The sequence below is a fragment of the Sapajus apella genome, unplaced genomic scaffold (assembly GCF_009761245.1).
Source record: "Sapajus apella isolate SASKATOON/1434 unplaced genomic scaffold, GSC_monkey_1.0 scaffold1, whole genome shotgun sequence".
NCBI lineage: Eukaryota > Metazoa > Chordata > Mammalia > Primates > Cebidae > Sapajus > Sapajus apella.
Window position 1 is genome coordinate 46,655,777 of NW_022436941.1, and position 14,508 is coordinate 46,670,284.

Consider the following 14,508-nt stretch of genomic DNA (forward strand, 5'->3'; position numbering starts at 1 on the left):
TCTCCACACACAATATATCCTTTATAATAAAATTCACAATTGAGAAAGGAGGATGGCCACAGAAGATTTGGATATTTGAACTAGTAAATTCACATTTGTTTTGTTTTGTTTTGAAATAAATGCAATTCATTCTCTGTCTCATTTTTCCCTGCCCTAGCTTTTCTCTCTCTGTCTCTCTCTCTCTCTCTCCCTCTCTCTGTCTCTCTCTCGTCTCAAAGTGGCAGCCATAGGTAACCAGTTAAGCAGAAAGGGCATAAGCTGGGAGGAGAAGCCTGACAACATATCTGTAGAGTTGTACCAGCCCTTTTCAACAGTGTTATTTTACAGTGAAAGAACTTGGGACTCAGTAAAGCTCTTGGCTAAGTGTGTGGAATATTAGAATCAGAAACTTGTTCTTAGGGAAATAAGTACTTTGTGATTCTTTGCATTCCCTTGTTTACTTCTATGCGAATTTACAATCCTTTAGTAAAGTTATTTTTGAAAATGACAAAGGAAAACTGGAAAGGGGGGCTTTTGTCCACACTTGAGCTGAAGTTTTAATGGGAAACAATGTAACCCTGGAGGCAAAACTTTATGGCAACAGAGAGAGTAGTAGTATCTGCAATAAGACAAGAGTTAAAACCAAATAAAACTTTTTTTTTTTTAACAGAGTGTCGCTCTGTCACCAGGACGGAGTGCAATGGTGCGATCTCAGCTCACTGCAACCTCCACCTCCTGGGTTTGAGCGATTCTCCTGCCTCTACTTCCCGAGTAGCTGGGACTATAGGCGCATGCCACCACACCCGGCTAATTTTTTGTATTTTTGGTAGAGACGGGGTTTCACCGTGTTAGCCAGGATGGTCTCCATCTCCTGACCTCATGATCTGCCAGCCTTGGCCTCCCAAAGTGCTGGGATTACAGGCGTGAGCCACCGCACCTGGCCCAAATAAAACATTTCTGTAACAGCTGTCTAGATTTTATAGGCAATTGAAGTAATAAAAATTCATCCATTTTTTATTGTCTAGGAGAAGGTTGATTAGAGAAACCAAACAAGGTTCAAAGTCAGAGACCCACAGCAAGGCAGGCTATCTACCGCACCTCAAGAATAAAGTATGGCCTCGTGTGGTGGTTCACACCTGTAATCTCAGCATTTTAGGAAGTCGAGGCAGGTGGATCACCTGAGACCAGCCTGGCCAACATGGAGAAACGTTGTCTCTACTAAAAATACAAAAATTAGCCAGGCATGGTGGTGCACACCTATAGTCCCCACTGCTTGGGAGGCTGAGGCACGAGGATTGCTTGGACCTCAGAGGTCGAGGCTGCAGTGAGCTCAGATCATGCCATTGCACTCCAGGCTGGGTGACAAAGTAAGACCCTGTCTTACAAAAAAAAAAAAAAAAAAAAAAAAAAAAAAAAAAGCCTGCCTCCCCGACAGCGCCTCAACCCAGCAAGAGAAAGTGCAAGCTGGACGTGGAGGAGGCGCATGCTGCCAGCACAGAGGCAAAGGAGGCAGGTGTTGGAAACGGTACCTGTGCTCCTGTCCGCTTACCATTCTCTGTCTTCAGAGCGCAGAAAGTGCTGAGGGAGTCAGCACGGGACAAAATCATTTTCCTACAAGGAAAAGTGAATGAGGCCTCTGGAGATGGGGTTGGAGAGGATGCCGTTGTGATCCTGGAGAGGTCGACATTTCAGGTGGGACAGGTGGCTCAGCTCCTGACAGGCAGCCCTGAGCTCCAGTTGCAGTTCTCCAACGATATCTACAGCACCTATCACTTGTTCCCTCCAAGACAATAGAGTGATGTGAAGATGATGTGGTTTACCCTGCCACAGAGAAACACCTGCAGAAGTACCTGCGCCAGGACCCCCACCTGATCCAAGAGACAGGAGATGACTACAGAAACATTACTTTACCCCACCTGGAGTCCCAGAGCCACAGCATCCAGTGAGTGTATAACATTCTCGACAAGAAGGCTGAAGTGAACCGGATTGTTTTTGAGAACCCAGATTCCTGTGACAGGTTTGTCCTCATTCCTGACCTCAAGTGGAACCAACAGCAGCTCAACGACCTGTACTCGATCACCATCTGTCATCGCCCGGGCATCAGATCCCTACGCGACCTCACTCCGGAGCACCTGCTGCTGCTCAGGAACATCCTCCACCAGGGGCAGGAAGCCATCGTGCAGCACTACCAGATGACGGGAGACCATCTTCGAGTATACCTGCCCTACCTGCCCTACTACTACCACCTGCATGTGCACTTCACCGCTCCGGGCTTCAAGGCCCCGGCTCAGTGCACTTCACCGCCCTGGGCTTCGAGGCCCCAGCTCAGGTATGGAGCGAGCACACCTGCTGGCTGAAGTGATTAAGAACCTGGAGTGTGATCCCAAGCGCTACCAGCAGCACACACTCGCCTTCACCCTCAGGGCTGACGACCCCGTGCTCAAGCTCCTGCAGGAGGCTCAACAAAGCTGAAGCCCATCGATGATAGACTGGACAGGGAAAACGTGGCACATATACACCATGAAATACTCTGCAGCCATCGATGATAATTCACTTATCTCCAAGTGAATTTTCCAAAAATGTGTTTTGTACCAGCTTATTCCTAGTGAATAAAGCAGTGCGCTCAAAAAAAGAAAAAGAAAAGGACTAAGTTTACTTCCCAAAGTGTGTCCCTGGGCTCAAATGATTCTCCCACCTCAGCCTCCAAGTAGCTGGGACTATAGGTGCATGCCACCACACCTGGCTATTTTTGTATTTTTGGTAGAGAGGACATTTTGCCATGTTCACCAGGCTGGCCTCCAACTCCAGAGTTCAGGAGATTCATCCCACCTCAGCCTCTCAAAGCCAGGCCCTGCACCTGGCTTCCCTGAGTCTTTTTTTTAAATATATATATATTTTTTAATTTCATTTTAGGTTTTGGGGTACATGTGAAGAACATGTAAGATTGTTGCATGGTACACACATGGCAGTGTGGTTTGCTGCCTTCCTCCCCATCACCTATATCTGGCATTTCTGTTCATGTTGTCCCTCCCCAACCCCACACCCTCCACACCCAACCCTTCCCAAGTTCCACTCCCCCAACAGACCCTAGTGTGTGATGCTCCCCTCCGTGTGTCCTCGTTGTTCAACACCCCACCTATGAGTGAGAACATGCGGCGTTTGATTTTCTGTTCTTGTGTCAGTTTGCTGAGAATGATGGTTTCTACATCCATGTCCCTACAAAGGACATGAACTCATCATTTATAATGGCTGCAGAGTATTCCATGGTGTCTATGTGCCACATTTTCCCTGTCCAGTCTATCATCAATGAGCATGTTATTTCTTCTCTTCTGCTAGCTTTTGAGCTTTTTTAATCTTGCTCATGTAGCTCTTTCGATTTTGATGATAGGGTGTTGATTTTATATATTACCTTGCTTCTCATGTGGGCATTTATTGCTATAAATTTTCCTCTAGACACTTCTTTAAAGGTGTCCCATAGACTCTGGTAAGTTTTGTCTTCATTCTCGGTGGTTTTGAAGAATATCTTTATTTCTGTCTTCATTTCACTGTTTATCCAGTCAATATTCAGGAGCCAGTTATTCAGTTTCCATGAAGTTGTGCAGTTCTGAGTGAGTTTCTTAATCCTGAGTTTTAATTTGATTGCACTGTGGTCTGAGAGACTGTTCGTTATGATTTCCGTTCTTTTGCATTTGCTGATGAGTGATTTACTTCCAATTATGTGGTTGATTTTAGAGTAAGAGCAATGTGTTGCCAAGAAGAATGTATAGTCTGTGGATTTGGGGTGGAGAGTTCTATAGATGTCTATTAGGTTTGCTTGGTCCACATCTGAGTTCAAGTCCTGGATATCCATGTTAATTTTCTGTCTCATTGATCTAATATTGACAGTGGTGTGTTAAAGTCTCCCACTGTTATTGTATGGGAGTCTGAGTCTCTTTGTAGGTCATTAAGAACTTGCCTTATGTATCTGGGTACTCCTATATTGGGTGCATATATATTTAGGATCATTAGCTCTTCTTGTTGCATTGATCCTTTTGCCACTATGTCATGCCATTCTTTGTCTCTTTTGATCTTTGCTGGTTTAAAGTGTATTTTATCAGAGACTAGGATTGCAACTCCTGCTTCTTTTTTTTTTTTTTTTTTTTTTTTTTTCCTTTTCTTGGTAAATCTTCCTCCATCCTTTTATTTTGAGTTTATGTGTGTCCTCACACGTGAGATGGGCTTCTTGAATACAGCACACTGATGGGTTTTTACTTTTTATCCAATTTTCCAGTCTGTGTCTTTTGATTGGGGCATTTAGCCCATTTACATTTAAGGTTACTATTGTTATGTGTGAATTTGATCCTGCTGTTTTGATGCTAGCTGGTTGTTTTGCCTGTTGGTTGACGCAGTTTCTTCATTGTGTCGATATGGTCTTTACTATTTGGTACATTTTTGGAGTGTCTGGCACTAGTTGTTTCTTTCTATGTTTAGAGCTTCTTTTAGGAGCTCTTGTAAGGCAGGCCTGGTGGTGATGATTGCTTGTTCATAAAGGATTTTATTTCTCCTTCACTTATTAAGCTTAGTTTGGCTGGATATGAAATTCTAGGTTGGAAGTTCTTTTCTTTAAGGATGTTGAATATTAGCCCCCACTCTCTTCTGGCTTGTAGGGTTTCTGCTGAGAGGTCCGCTGTGAGTCTGATGGGCTTCCCTTTATGGGTAACCGGACCTTTCTCTCTGGCTGCCCTTACCTTTTTTTCCTTCATTTCAACCCTGGTGAATCTGACAATTATGTGCCTTGGGGTTGCTCTTCTTGAGGAATATCTTTGTGGTGTTCTCTGTATTTCCTGGACTTGAATGTTGGCCTGCCTTGCTAGGTTGGGGAAGTTCTCCTGGATAATATCCTGAAGAGTGTTTTCCAGCTTGGATTCATTCTCTCTGTCACATTCAGGTACACCTATCAAACATAGATTAGGTCTTTTCACACAATCACATATTTATTGGAGGCTTTATTAATTTCTTTTCACTCTTTTTTCTCTAATCTTGCATTCTCATTTTATTTCATTAAGTTGATCTTCAATCTCTGATATCCTTTCTTCTGCTTGGTCGATTTGGCTACTGAAAGTTGTGTATGCTTCGTGAAGTTCTTTTGTTGTGTTTTTCAGCTCTACCACCTTATTTTTTTTTTTTTTTTTTTTTTGAGACGGAGTTTCACTCTTGTTACCCAGGCTGGAATGCAATGGCGGGATCTCGGCTCACCGCAACCTCCGCCTCCTGGGTTCAGGCAATTCTCCTGCCTCAGCCTCCTCAGTAGCTGGGATTACAGGCACGCGCCACCATGCCCTGCTAATGTTTTGTATTTTTAGTAGAGATGGGGTTTCACCATGTTGACCAGGATGGTCTCGATCTCTTGACCTCGTGATCCACCCGCCTCGGCCTCCCAAAGTGCTGGGATTACAGGCTTGAGCCACCGCACCCGGCCTTCTACCACCATATTTATATTCTTCTCTAAGCTGTTTATTCTCGTTAACACTTCGTCTAACCTTTTTTAAAGGTTCGTAGTTTCTTTGCATTGGATTAGAACGTGTTCTTTTAGCTCAGAGAAGTTTCTTATTACCCACCTTCTGAAGCCTGTTTCTGTCAGTTCATGAGACTCATTCTCCATCCAGCTTTGTTCCCTTCCTGGTGTGGAGTTGTGATCCCTTGGAGGAGGAGAGGCATTCTGGTTTTTGGTGTTTTCATTCTTTTTGCACTGGTTTCTTCCCATCTTTGTGGATTTTTCTACCTGTGGCCTTTTTAGTTTTTCGGATGGGATCTTTGAGTGGCCGTCCTTCTTTGTTGATGTTGAAGTTATTTCTTTCTGTTTTTTAGTTTTCCTTCTAACAGTCAGGCCTCACTGCTGTAGGCCTGCTAGAGGTCCACTCCAGACCCTGCTTGCCTGGGGATCATCCACAGGGGCTGAAGAACAGTAAGGGTTGCTGCCAGTTTCTTCTTCTATTATCTTCGTCCCAGAAGGATACCCACCAGATGTCAGCCTGAGCTCTCCTTTACCAGGTGTCTCTTTGGATATACAGGGTTCAGGGAGCTGCTTGAAGAGACAGTCTGTCCCTTATAGTAGTTCATGTTGCTGAGCTGGGAGCTCTGTCGTTCCCGTTCAGAGCTCTGGGCTGGTACATTTAAGTTTGCTGCAGTGGAACTCATGAACTACTTTTTCCCCAGGTGCTCTGTCCTGGGAAGGTGGGGCTTTATTTATAAGTTCCTGACATGCTGCTGCCTTTTGTCAGAGATGCCCTTCCCAGCAAGGTGGTAGTCTAGCCACAGTCTGCCAGCAGAGGTGTTAATGAGCTGCTGTGGGCTCTGCCTAGCTGCTGTGTGAACTTCCTGTTAGAACTGCCTCAGTAATGATGGTCTGCCTCAGTAATGGCTGATGCCCTTCCCCTCACTGAGCTGGACTGTGCTGGTTCAGCTGCACTTGCTGTGAAACTCTCAATCCAGAGCATTTTAGATTGCTGGTCTTTGTGGGGGGTGGGACCCACTGAGCCACATCACCTGGCTCCCTGTTTTAGCCCCCTTTTTTTTTCAGTTGAATGGGCGGCTCTGTCTCCCAGGTGTCCCAGGCACCTGTTGAAACAGCTGCCTGGATTTGTGCAAGTTTTTGTGCGGAGACCAACAGCACCAGCTGAAACAGCCGTGGTAGAAACTCGTGGCACTTTTCAGCTTGGGAATCTCCTGGTCTGTGGGCAGTAAAAACTTGTTTGGAAATGCGGTGATCACTCACCCTCTGCGTTCTTTTCACTGGGAACTGCACTCCACAGCTGTTCCTATTCCACCATCTTGGATCTCCCTCCCTGAGTCTTAAACTGCCCCAAGTTCTACTGCACCCCTGCTTTGCCCTCTTGTACCAACCCTACACTTCATCAGATGAGAAGTACTTGGCAGAAAAGGAGCTAGAGGAAACAATAGGTTGTGCCAAAAGCTGCAAAAGACCCAGAAGTCTCCACTGCTGATTATGTGTCTTTCAGCCTATTATCTTTGGTCAAACTTGACTTCTTGCCTTTACAGTTGCAACACAATCTCAACTTTAAAGGGCTTGCAACTGTGTTGGCAATGGAAAGAGACTTGCTTGTATCTTACACAGATAATTCAACAAGACATTGCAACGTGTTTTCTGAGCTGCACTTGGCATTTTCCTTACACAATCTCAGTACACACCCCACCCTGTCCCATTCACTACTCCCAGTGTGGCCGGCTCCTACTTGTCCCTTCTAACTGGGAGGTTATCCATTAGAAGCCCTTCCCTCTTCAAATATAAGTAACTGTGTATTTCATTTTTTCAAAAAGAATATTGTTCTCAGAAGCTGTAGAATTCATTTTAAAATAAATTTTAATAGTTATATTGTATTTCTTTTTAGAAGGGACATCATTTTTCAGTGCTCTGATATTTCCCCGATTTTTTATAGCTTTCTAAAAATAACTGCTGGTAAGCTCATAAGTTCATTAGTTAATCCCACTGGTACTCAATAATGCATATTACAGACCTACTGATTTTTATATATTAGATTTTCTCAAGAATTCCCTTACCTGTTATTATCAACATAACTATATTGACAGGGTCTTCATTACTTCCGAATTGCCCATGTTTCTTTTTCTTGTTAAAGATCAATTTTTAAAATCAAGCCTTGTCATTTTGAAAATATCATAGAAATATCCTGTTAATATTAATGTGTTTCATATATTTTTAGTTTCCTGCCTCGTTTATCATGATAATTTACAAAGTTTATTCTTTACCTTTTTCTTTAAAAATGTATTCTTTTGTGGGGGACAGGGTGAGAAGGTATGGGCACAAGTTTGGGTTTTATCTCCCTGAAACAAAGATATAAAAAAGTGGTCTTTCATATGCAAAGATGAACAATTGATATTCCCTATTCTAAGCCAAACCCTAGGGTGTAAATTATGTGTAGATTGTCAAAATTACAGGCTTACCTTGTTTTATTGATCTTAACTTTATCACACTGTGTAGATATTGCATTTTTTACAAATTGAAGATTTGTAGCAACCCTGTGTCAAGCAAGTCTGTTAACAGTCATTTCAAAAAAAAAAGAAAATCAGCATGTGCTCACTTTATGTCTCTATGTCACATTTTGCAATTCTTACACTATTTCAGATCTTTTCTTTGTTTTTATATCTGTTGTAATTATCTGTGGTCTTTGATGTTAATATTATAATTATTTTGGTGCACTAAGAATCATGCCCATAGAAGACGGCAAAATTGTTTGACAACTGTAGTGTATCATTGGACTGGCCATTCTCCTGTCTCTCACCCTCTCCTCAGGCCTCCCTATTCCATGAGACACAATGTTGAAATTAGGCCAATTCATAACCATACAATGGCCTCTTGATTAAGCTTAGTGAGGAAGGAGTGTCAAAAGCCAAGACAGGCTGAAAGGTAGGCCTCTTGCAAAACAGTTGACAAAGTTGTGAATGCAAGGAAAAAGTTTTTGAAGGAAATTAAAAGTGCTATCCCAGTGAATACTGAATGATAAAAAAGCAAAACAATCTTATTGCTCATCTGCAGAAAGTTTGAGTGGTCTGCACAGAAGACCAAACAAGCCATAACATTCCCTTAAGCCAAAGCTTAATCCAGAATAAGTCCCCCACTTTCTTCAGTTCTGTGAAGGCTGAGAGGTGAGAAAACTCCAGAAGAAAAGTTGGAAGCTAGCAGAGGTTGATTCATGATATTTAAGGAAAGAAGCCATCTCCAGAACATAAAATTAAAAGGTGAAGCAGCAAGTACTGCTGTATAAGCTGTAGCATGTTATCCAGAAGATCTAGCTTAGACCATTGATGAAAGTGGCTACACTAAACAACAGATTTTCAATGTAGATGAGTAATCTGTTGGAAGAAGATGCCATCTAGGACTTTCATAGCTAGAGAAGGTAAGTTAATGCCTGACTCCAAAGCTTCAAAGGACAGCTAACTCTCTTCTTAGGTGCTAATGAAGCTGATGATTTTAAGTTGAAGCCAATACTCATTTACCACTTTAAAAATCCTAGGGCCTTAAAAATTATGCTACATCTACTGTGCCTGCACTCTATAAGTGGAACAACAGAGTCTAGATGACAGCACATTTGTTTACAGCATAGGGTAGTGAATATTTTAAGCCCACTGTTGAGACCTACTGCTCAGGAAAAAAAAAAAATCCTTTCAAAATATTATCACTCCTTGATAGTACACTTGGTTACCCAAGAGTTCTGATGGAGATGTACAAGAAAATTCATGTTGTTTTCATTCCTGCTAACACAACATCCACTCTGCAGCCCATGGACCAAGGAGTTGTTTCAACTTTCAAGTCTCATTATTTTAGAAATACATTTTATAAGGCTGTAGCTGCCAGAGATAATGATTCCTCTGATGGATCTCAGTACAGTTAATTGAGAGCCTTCTGGAAAAGATTCACCATTCTAGCTTCCATTAAGAACATTTGTGATTCATGGGAAGAGGTCAGAATATCAATATGAACAACAGTTTGGAAGAAGTTGATTCCAGCACTCATGGATGGACCTGTTTGAGGGGTTCGAGATTTCATTAAATGTGTGGTAGAAATAGCAAAAGAACCAGAATTAGAATTGGAGCCTGACAATGTGGCTGAATTGCTACAATCTCATGATCAGACTTTAAGAGGTGAGCTGTTTCTTATGGAAGAGCAAAGAATGTGGTTTCTTGAGATGAAATGTACTCCTAGTGAAGGTGCTGTAAACATTGTTGAAATGACAACAAAGAATTTTGAATATAGCATAAACTTAGTTGATAAAACAATGGCAAGGTTTGAAAGAATTGACTCCAATTTTGAAAGAAGTTCTACTGTTGGTAAAATGCTGTCAAACATTACATGCTACAGGGAACTCTTACATGAAAGGCTCAATCAATGCAGCAAACTATGTCAGTCTTATTTTAAGAAATTACCACAACCACCTTGATCTTTAGCAACCACCACTCTGATCAGTCAGCAGTCATCAACACGGAGGCAAGACCTTCCACCAGCAAAACAATTGCAACTTGCTAAAGATTCAGATGATTAGCATTTTTAGCAATAAAAAGCATGTTTTAATGCAGCTATATACAGTGTCTTTTCAGACATATGCTTTTGCACACTTAGTAGACTGCCGCATAGTGTAAACATAACTTTTATATCCACTGTGAAACCAAAAAATGTGTGATTCACCTAATTACACCATTCACTTTATGGGGGGAGGGTGTAACCAAACCCACAATGTCTTCAAGGTATGCCTGTATTCCATTACCTTTTGGTCTAGGACCACGTAAGATAAAGTGACTAGCAATAATTATAAGACTGAATGGCAGATGAAGAAATTCTTCTAAATTATCTTTTTGGTAATAAGTTACTCTACACTCAGATTGTTCTTCAGTCTGTTTACTGTTTACCAGTAAACGTTACCTCTGGCAAATCTGATTAGTATGTGTGTGTGCATGTGTGTGTGATATCCTTTGAAGAATGATTATTTGCTTTACCAGAAAATCATTCACCTTATTAAGGGATTCACTGAAAAGGTAAATAGCCCATGTCTTCATTTAAAAATAGATTTCATTAACAGAAATTATATTCCCATATAACCTTTTAAGACATCTACTGCATAAAATGAGGTACAGCTACAGAATGATATACATCTGCCAAAGAAAACATCAGGATTTTGGCTGCTAACTCAGTAGCATATTTTTATATACTTTTTGCCCCTACCCCCACAAAAATACTTCTAAGCACTAAGATCAAGTAAAGAGGAGTATGGGCAGGATTGATTTATAAGAAACACTTGAATCAGAGTCATTCATAGACAGAAGTAAGGGGAATAGATAAAACAGAAGATATAGTAATGTTTTTATCTCTCTTATCCTATTCTTTGCTATTCCACTCTCAGTACTGTTTTCAACCACTTTTTTCTAAATGCTATTGCATGAATATAGCCTCCCTCTTTGTCAGTTCCATTACGAGGCACTTTTTCTTAAATATGTAGTCTTTTGGGAAAACAAATGACAAGTTTTAGCAGTTTGATCTTTCTTATCTGATTTATAGTCTCATTCTTGATTCTTAAAGTTTCTAATCCTTTTGACCACTTTTGCCTCATTCCTTTGAAATTTGCTACACAATCATTTTTTAAAACAAGTGATAAGTCAAGGATAAATATTCAGGATGGCATTTTAATTGGAAGATCCCCTGCCTTTTGGCCATTTCACAATGAATAACATCATTGACAAATGGCATTTGTGGAAGAAACATATGAAAAATGAAAAATAGGTATTTTCTACTCTGTACAGGATAAAAGAGATAGCTAGAGTAGGGTTCAGATTATTGGAAGAATTAATCTCTAATATAGTAAGAAAGAATTAAACATTCATTTTTATTTAAGCTGGCATTTGATTACCTCCTACTATAACAAATATTATGCAGTGCTTTTAGTATCCTGAAATAAATTCTACAGGTAACATAATCTAACCTGCTTATGAAACTGTTAAATCTTTGTAATGGTCTAGTTAACATGTAGAAGGAATAAAAGTAATTCATAATAAAAATAATATGTATTTCAATATTTAAAGTGCTCAGGTAAATCTATATGAAAAGATATAATGAAGTAGTCAGATACTTGGTCCTATACATGGAATCATCATGAATTTGACAGCTACAAATGTGGGCTGATACAGGTATGCTTATTGGCAACTCAAGTACCATGGGCATGGTGCCATCAGTTACGAGATTTTTTTTCATAGGGTAAACCACTCTTGGTAAGATTCTGAAAAACATAAAATGCACAACTCTTTCAACTTATGTGGTAGTTGTATTCCCGGAAAAGTCAGTGTATATTAAAATCATGCAAAAAGTATTTTAAGATTATCTGTAAAACATTTCAATTCTAATCCATATAATTATAAACAGGTTTTCAACTACAAGAATAGCTGCTGAACATTTGAAAATCATGTGGGATGCAGAACAATTCTGTACTACCTTGCAAATTACAGGATATCCACTATCCTTGACCTTCTCCCAATAAATGCCAAAAACACCTTCCAGTCATCTTGACCACCAAAAATATCCCTACAAATTTCCAAAATGCTTCCAGAGGCCATTATCATCTCCATTAAGAACCACTGATTGAAACTGAGCAAAGGTATTTTTTTATAATGAAGCACTATGATCTTTTACATTTTACTTTTTTTTTTTTTTTTTTTGAGATGGAGTCTCACTCTGTTCCCCAGGCTGGAGTGCAGTGGCACAATCTTGGCTCATGGCAACCTCCACCTCCTGAGTTCAAGCGACTCCCCTGCCTCAGCCTCCTGAGTAGCTGAGATTACAGGCATGTGCCACCATACCAGACTAATTTTTGTATTTTTAGTAGAGACAAGATTTCACCATGTTGGTCAGGATAGTCTCAAACTCCTTACCACGTGATCTGCCCACCTTGGCCTCCCAAAGTGCTAGGATTACAGGCATGGGCCACTGTGCCTGGCTACATTTTACTTTTATAGTGAATTGATTTCATAGACTAGGAAACTGAATTCACGCCAAAGGTGAATTATCTAATTAGACCAAGCCTGCCATTCAAAAATGATACCAAAATCATTCCTCGAGAACTTGACAGATATTTAATGTGAAAAAACCTTTTACTCCCTATATTTTGTGAGCCTCTCTAAATTAGGAAAAGTATGGGTTTGAAAAGTGGAGACTTTTGATAAGGGTAAAGTGGTGGTAGTGAAAAGACTAGGCCCTGACTATAAAACCATGTTTATCTCCTTCAAATAACAAAGATAGTCCCAAATAAACTAGTTTCCCTGTGACTTCTACATCATTGCATTTTATTAATAAATGGCTGCTTTTTGACTAAACTTCCACCTTTTATATGCTTATGTGAACAGATAATGTAGTGGTCTAGAGTTTCTGTACTGATGGAATAAAAAGCACCCCACTTAATGTCCCCTAAAGTGATGCATTTTTTAAGTAGTAGCTCTCAAAAGTTTCCATTTACTGAGCATTGTTGTGGATAGTTTCATACTGACTTGTAAATATTTTCATTCAACTTTGGCCCTAAATTTTTGAAAATGATGTCTAAACATATTCTTGAAATGTATATCTGCAGTCCCAGATAGATGTGCAGTTATTCAACCTCCAAATTATATTTTTAAAATTATTCCAAATCTACTTCCAAAAATTTAGAAAAGATATTTTTGTATTACATATTCATGTTGTCATTCCTTAGTTTAGGGAGAATTCTCTCCCCTCCACCCCATTCTCTATGAGTAGTTGCTAACCTACCTTATTACCTTTACTCCTAGCAATTTCCCTTCCTCTGACAGAAGCACACACTCTCATTATTTATATTCTTAAATTATAAGAATAAATGTTGAGAGCCAATGCAAGTATTCCGTTATCTCAGGGACTCTGGTCTTTTCAGTCCAGGACTAATCAAGCAGAGAGTCATCAAAAGCTAAAACTAAAAAAAGCTTTTGTAGTGATTTTATCACCAGGGAAATCTGTTCATCCTTCAAAAGGATTGTCACCAGTAAAGAAGAAATAAAGGAGTTAAAATTGCTTCAGACCATTGACTCCGTAGGTCCCTCTAGATTCATAGATTGAATTGGTTTTCAAGGGATGGGAGGAATTATGAGGGGAATTCCCTGAGAAAGCTTACAAATTGATCATAGCCTTGGTAACACTAGTAGGTGTAAGTGTGATCACTATGGGGGAAATGCCAAATGTGGCTGGAAGCTTGGGAAATGGGAAGGAAAGGAGACAATTAACACCTTTTTTTTTTTTTTTTTTGGCTTATTGTATTTGGAGGTGGGTGTTGTCATATAGTATGCATCTGAGAATGGTCTTTCAAAAGGAATTAGAATTGATTTTAAAATATCTTACCATTATAAGTGCAACTGAGTAGTTACTACTGAAGTGAAACTAGGGTTGCAAACACTGTAGAATAGACACACACATTCGATAAACCTATCCAGAAACTGCTCCTCCTGGATATACCCACAAATATCATTTAAAGTAGGCATGTCTGAGCATATGTAGAATTGCTCACTTAGGTTTGGAAAATATAAATACTTCCAAATTCAAAAGAATCCTTTAAGATTGTCATTTGAATAAATCATTAAAAATGTAATAATATGTAGATTTTATGTCTTATGCACCTATTGATGCAGGCAGATGTATATATATAATTTTTCCCCAAGAATTCTATTAAGAATTGTCAAAATCCAGCCAGCACTTGAGGATTTACCAAGATAAACCTACACTCATCCCTCCTTCCTATTGAATAACAATGAATTTTGCCCAAAATGAGTAAGCAGATAAAGAAATGACCTCATTTTTGTCTGAATAAGTAGCATTGGGGGATATGACTTTAATACTGGGTCTTAGTTTCAAATTCAGGTTCATGAAGCCAATCTGCAGAGGAAAGGAGGACACAGAGAATCCTCTGGAGAGCACCGATAAAGAGAGGGGTTCTCTAGTAGGGCCAGCTCCCACAGCTAAGTCACAGGCACAGA

General features: G+C 40.1%; 1 protein-coding gene, 1 long non-coding RNA gene and 1 pseudogene across 5 annotated transcripts in view; 2 read left to right on the plus strand and 1 right to left on the minus strand.

The window, feature by feature from the left end:
• Positions 1–14,508, plus strand: part of FAM172A (family with sequence similarity 172 member A) — a 490,654-nt gene that overhangs the window by 471,034 nt on the left and 5,112 nt on the right. The window contains exon 11 of one of the 4 annotated variants that reach the window (XM_032275857.1): positions 1,005–1,134. The exons of the other annotated variants lie outside the window; for them this stretch is intronic. Coding sequence (XP_032131748.1) covers positions 1,005–1,015 — 11 coding nt within the window. The 3' untranslated portion in view covers positions 1,016–1,134. Of the gene's footprint in view, positions 1–1,004; positions 1,135–14,508 lie in introns of those variants that run through there. 4 annotated transcript variants of the gene reach the window in all.
• Positions 1,393–2,605, plus strand: LOC116553964 (annotated as a pseudogene).
• Positions 7,814–13,773, minus strand: LOC116550622. The gene is made up of 3 exons (XR_004268518.1): positions 13,763–13,773; positions 10,257–10,264; positions 7,814–8,028 (listed from the first exon to the last, which is right to left on the minus strand). It is a non-coding gene; the product is annotated as an uncharacterized LOC116550622 (long non-coding RNA).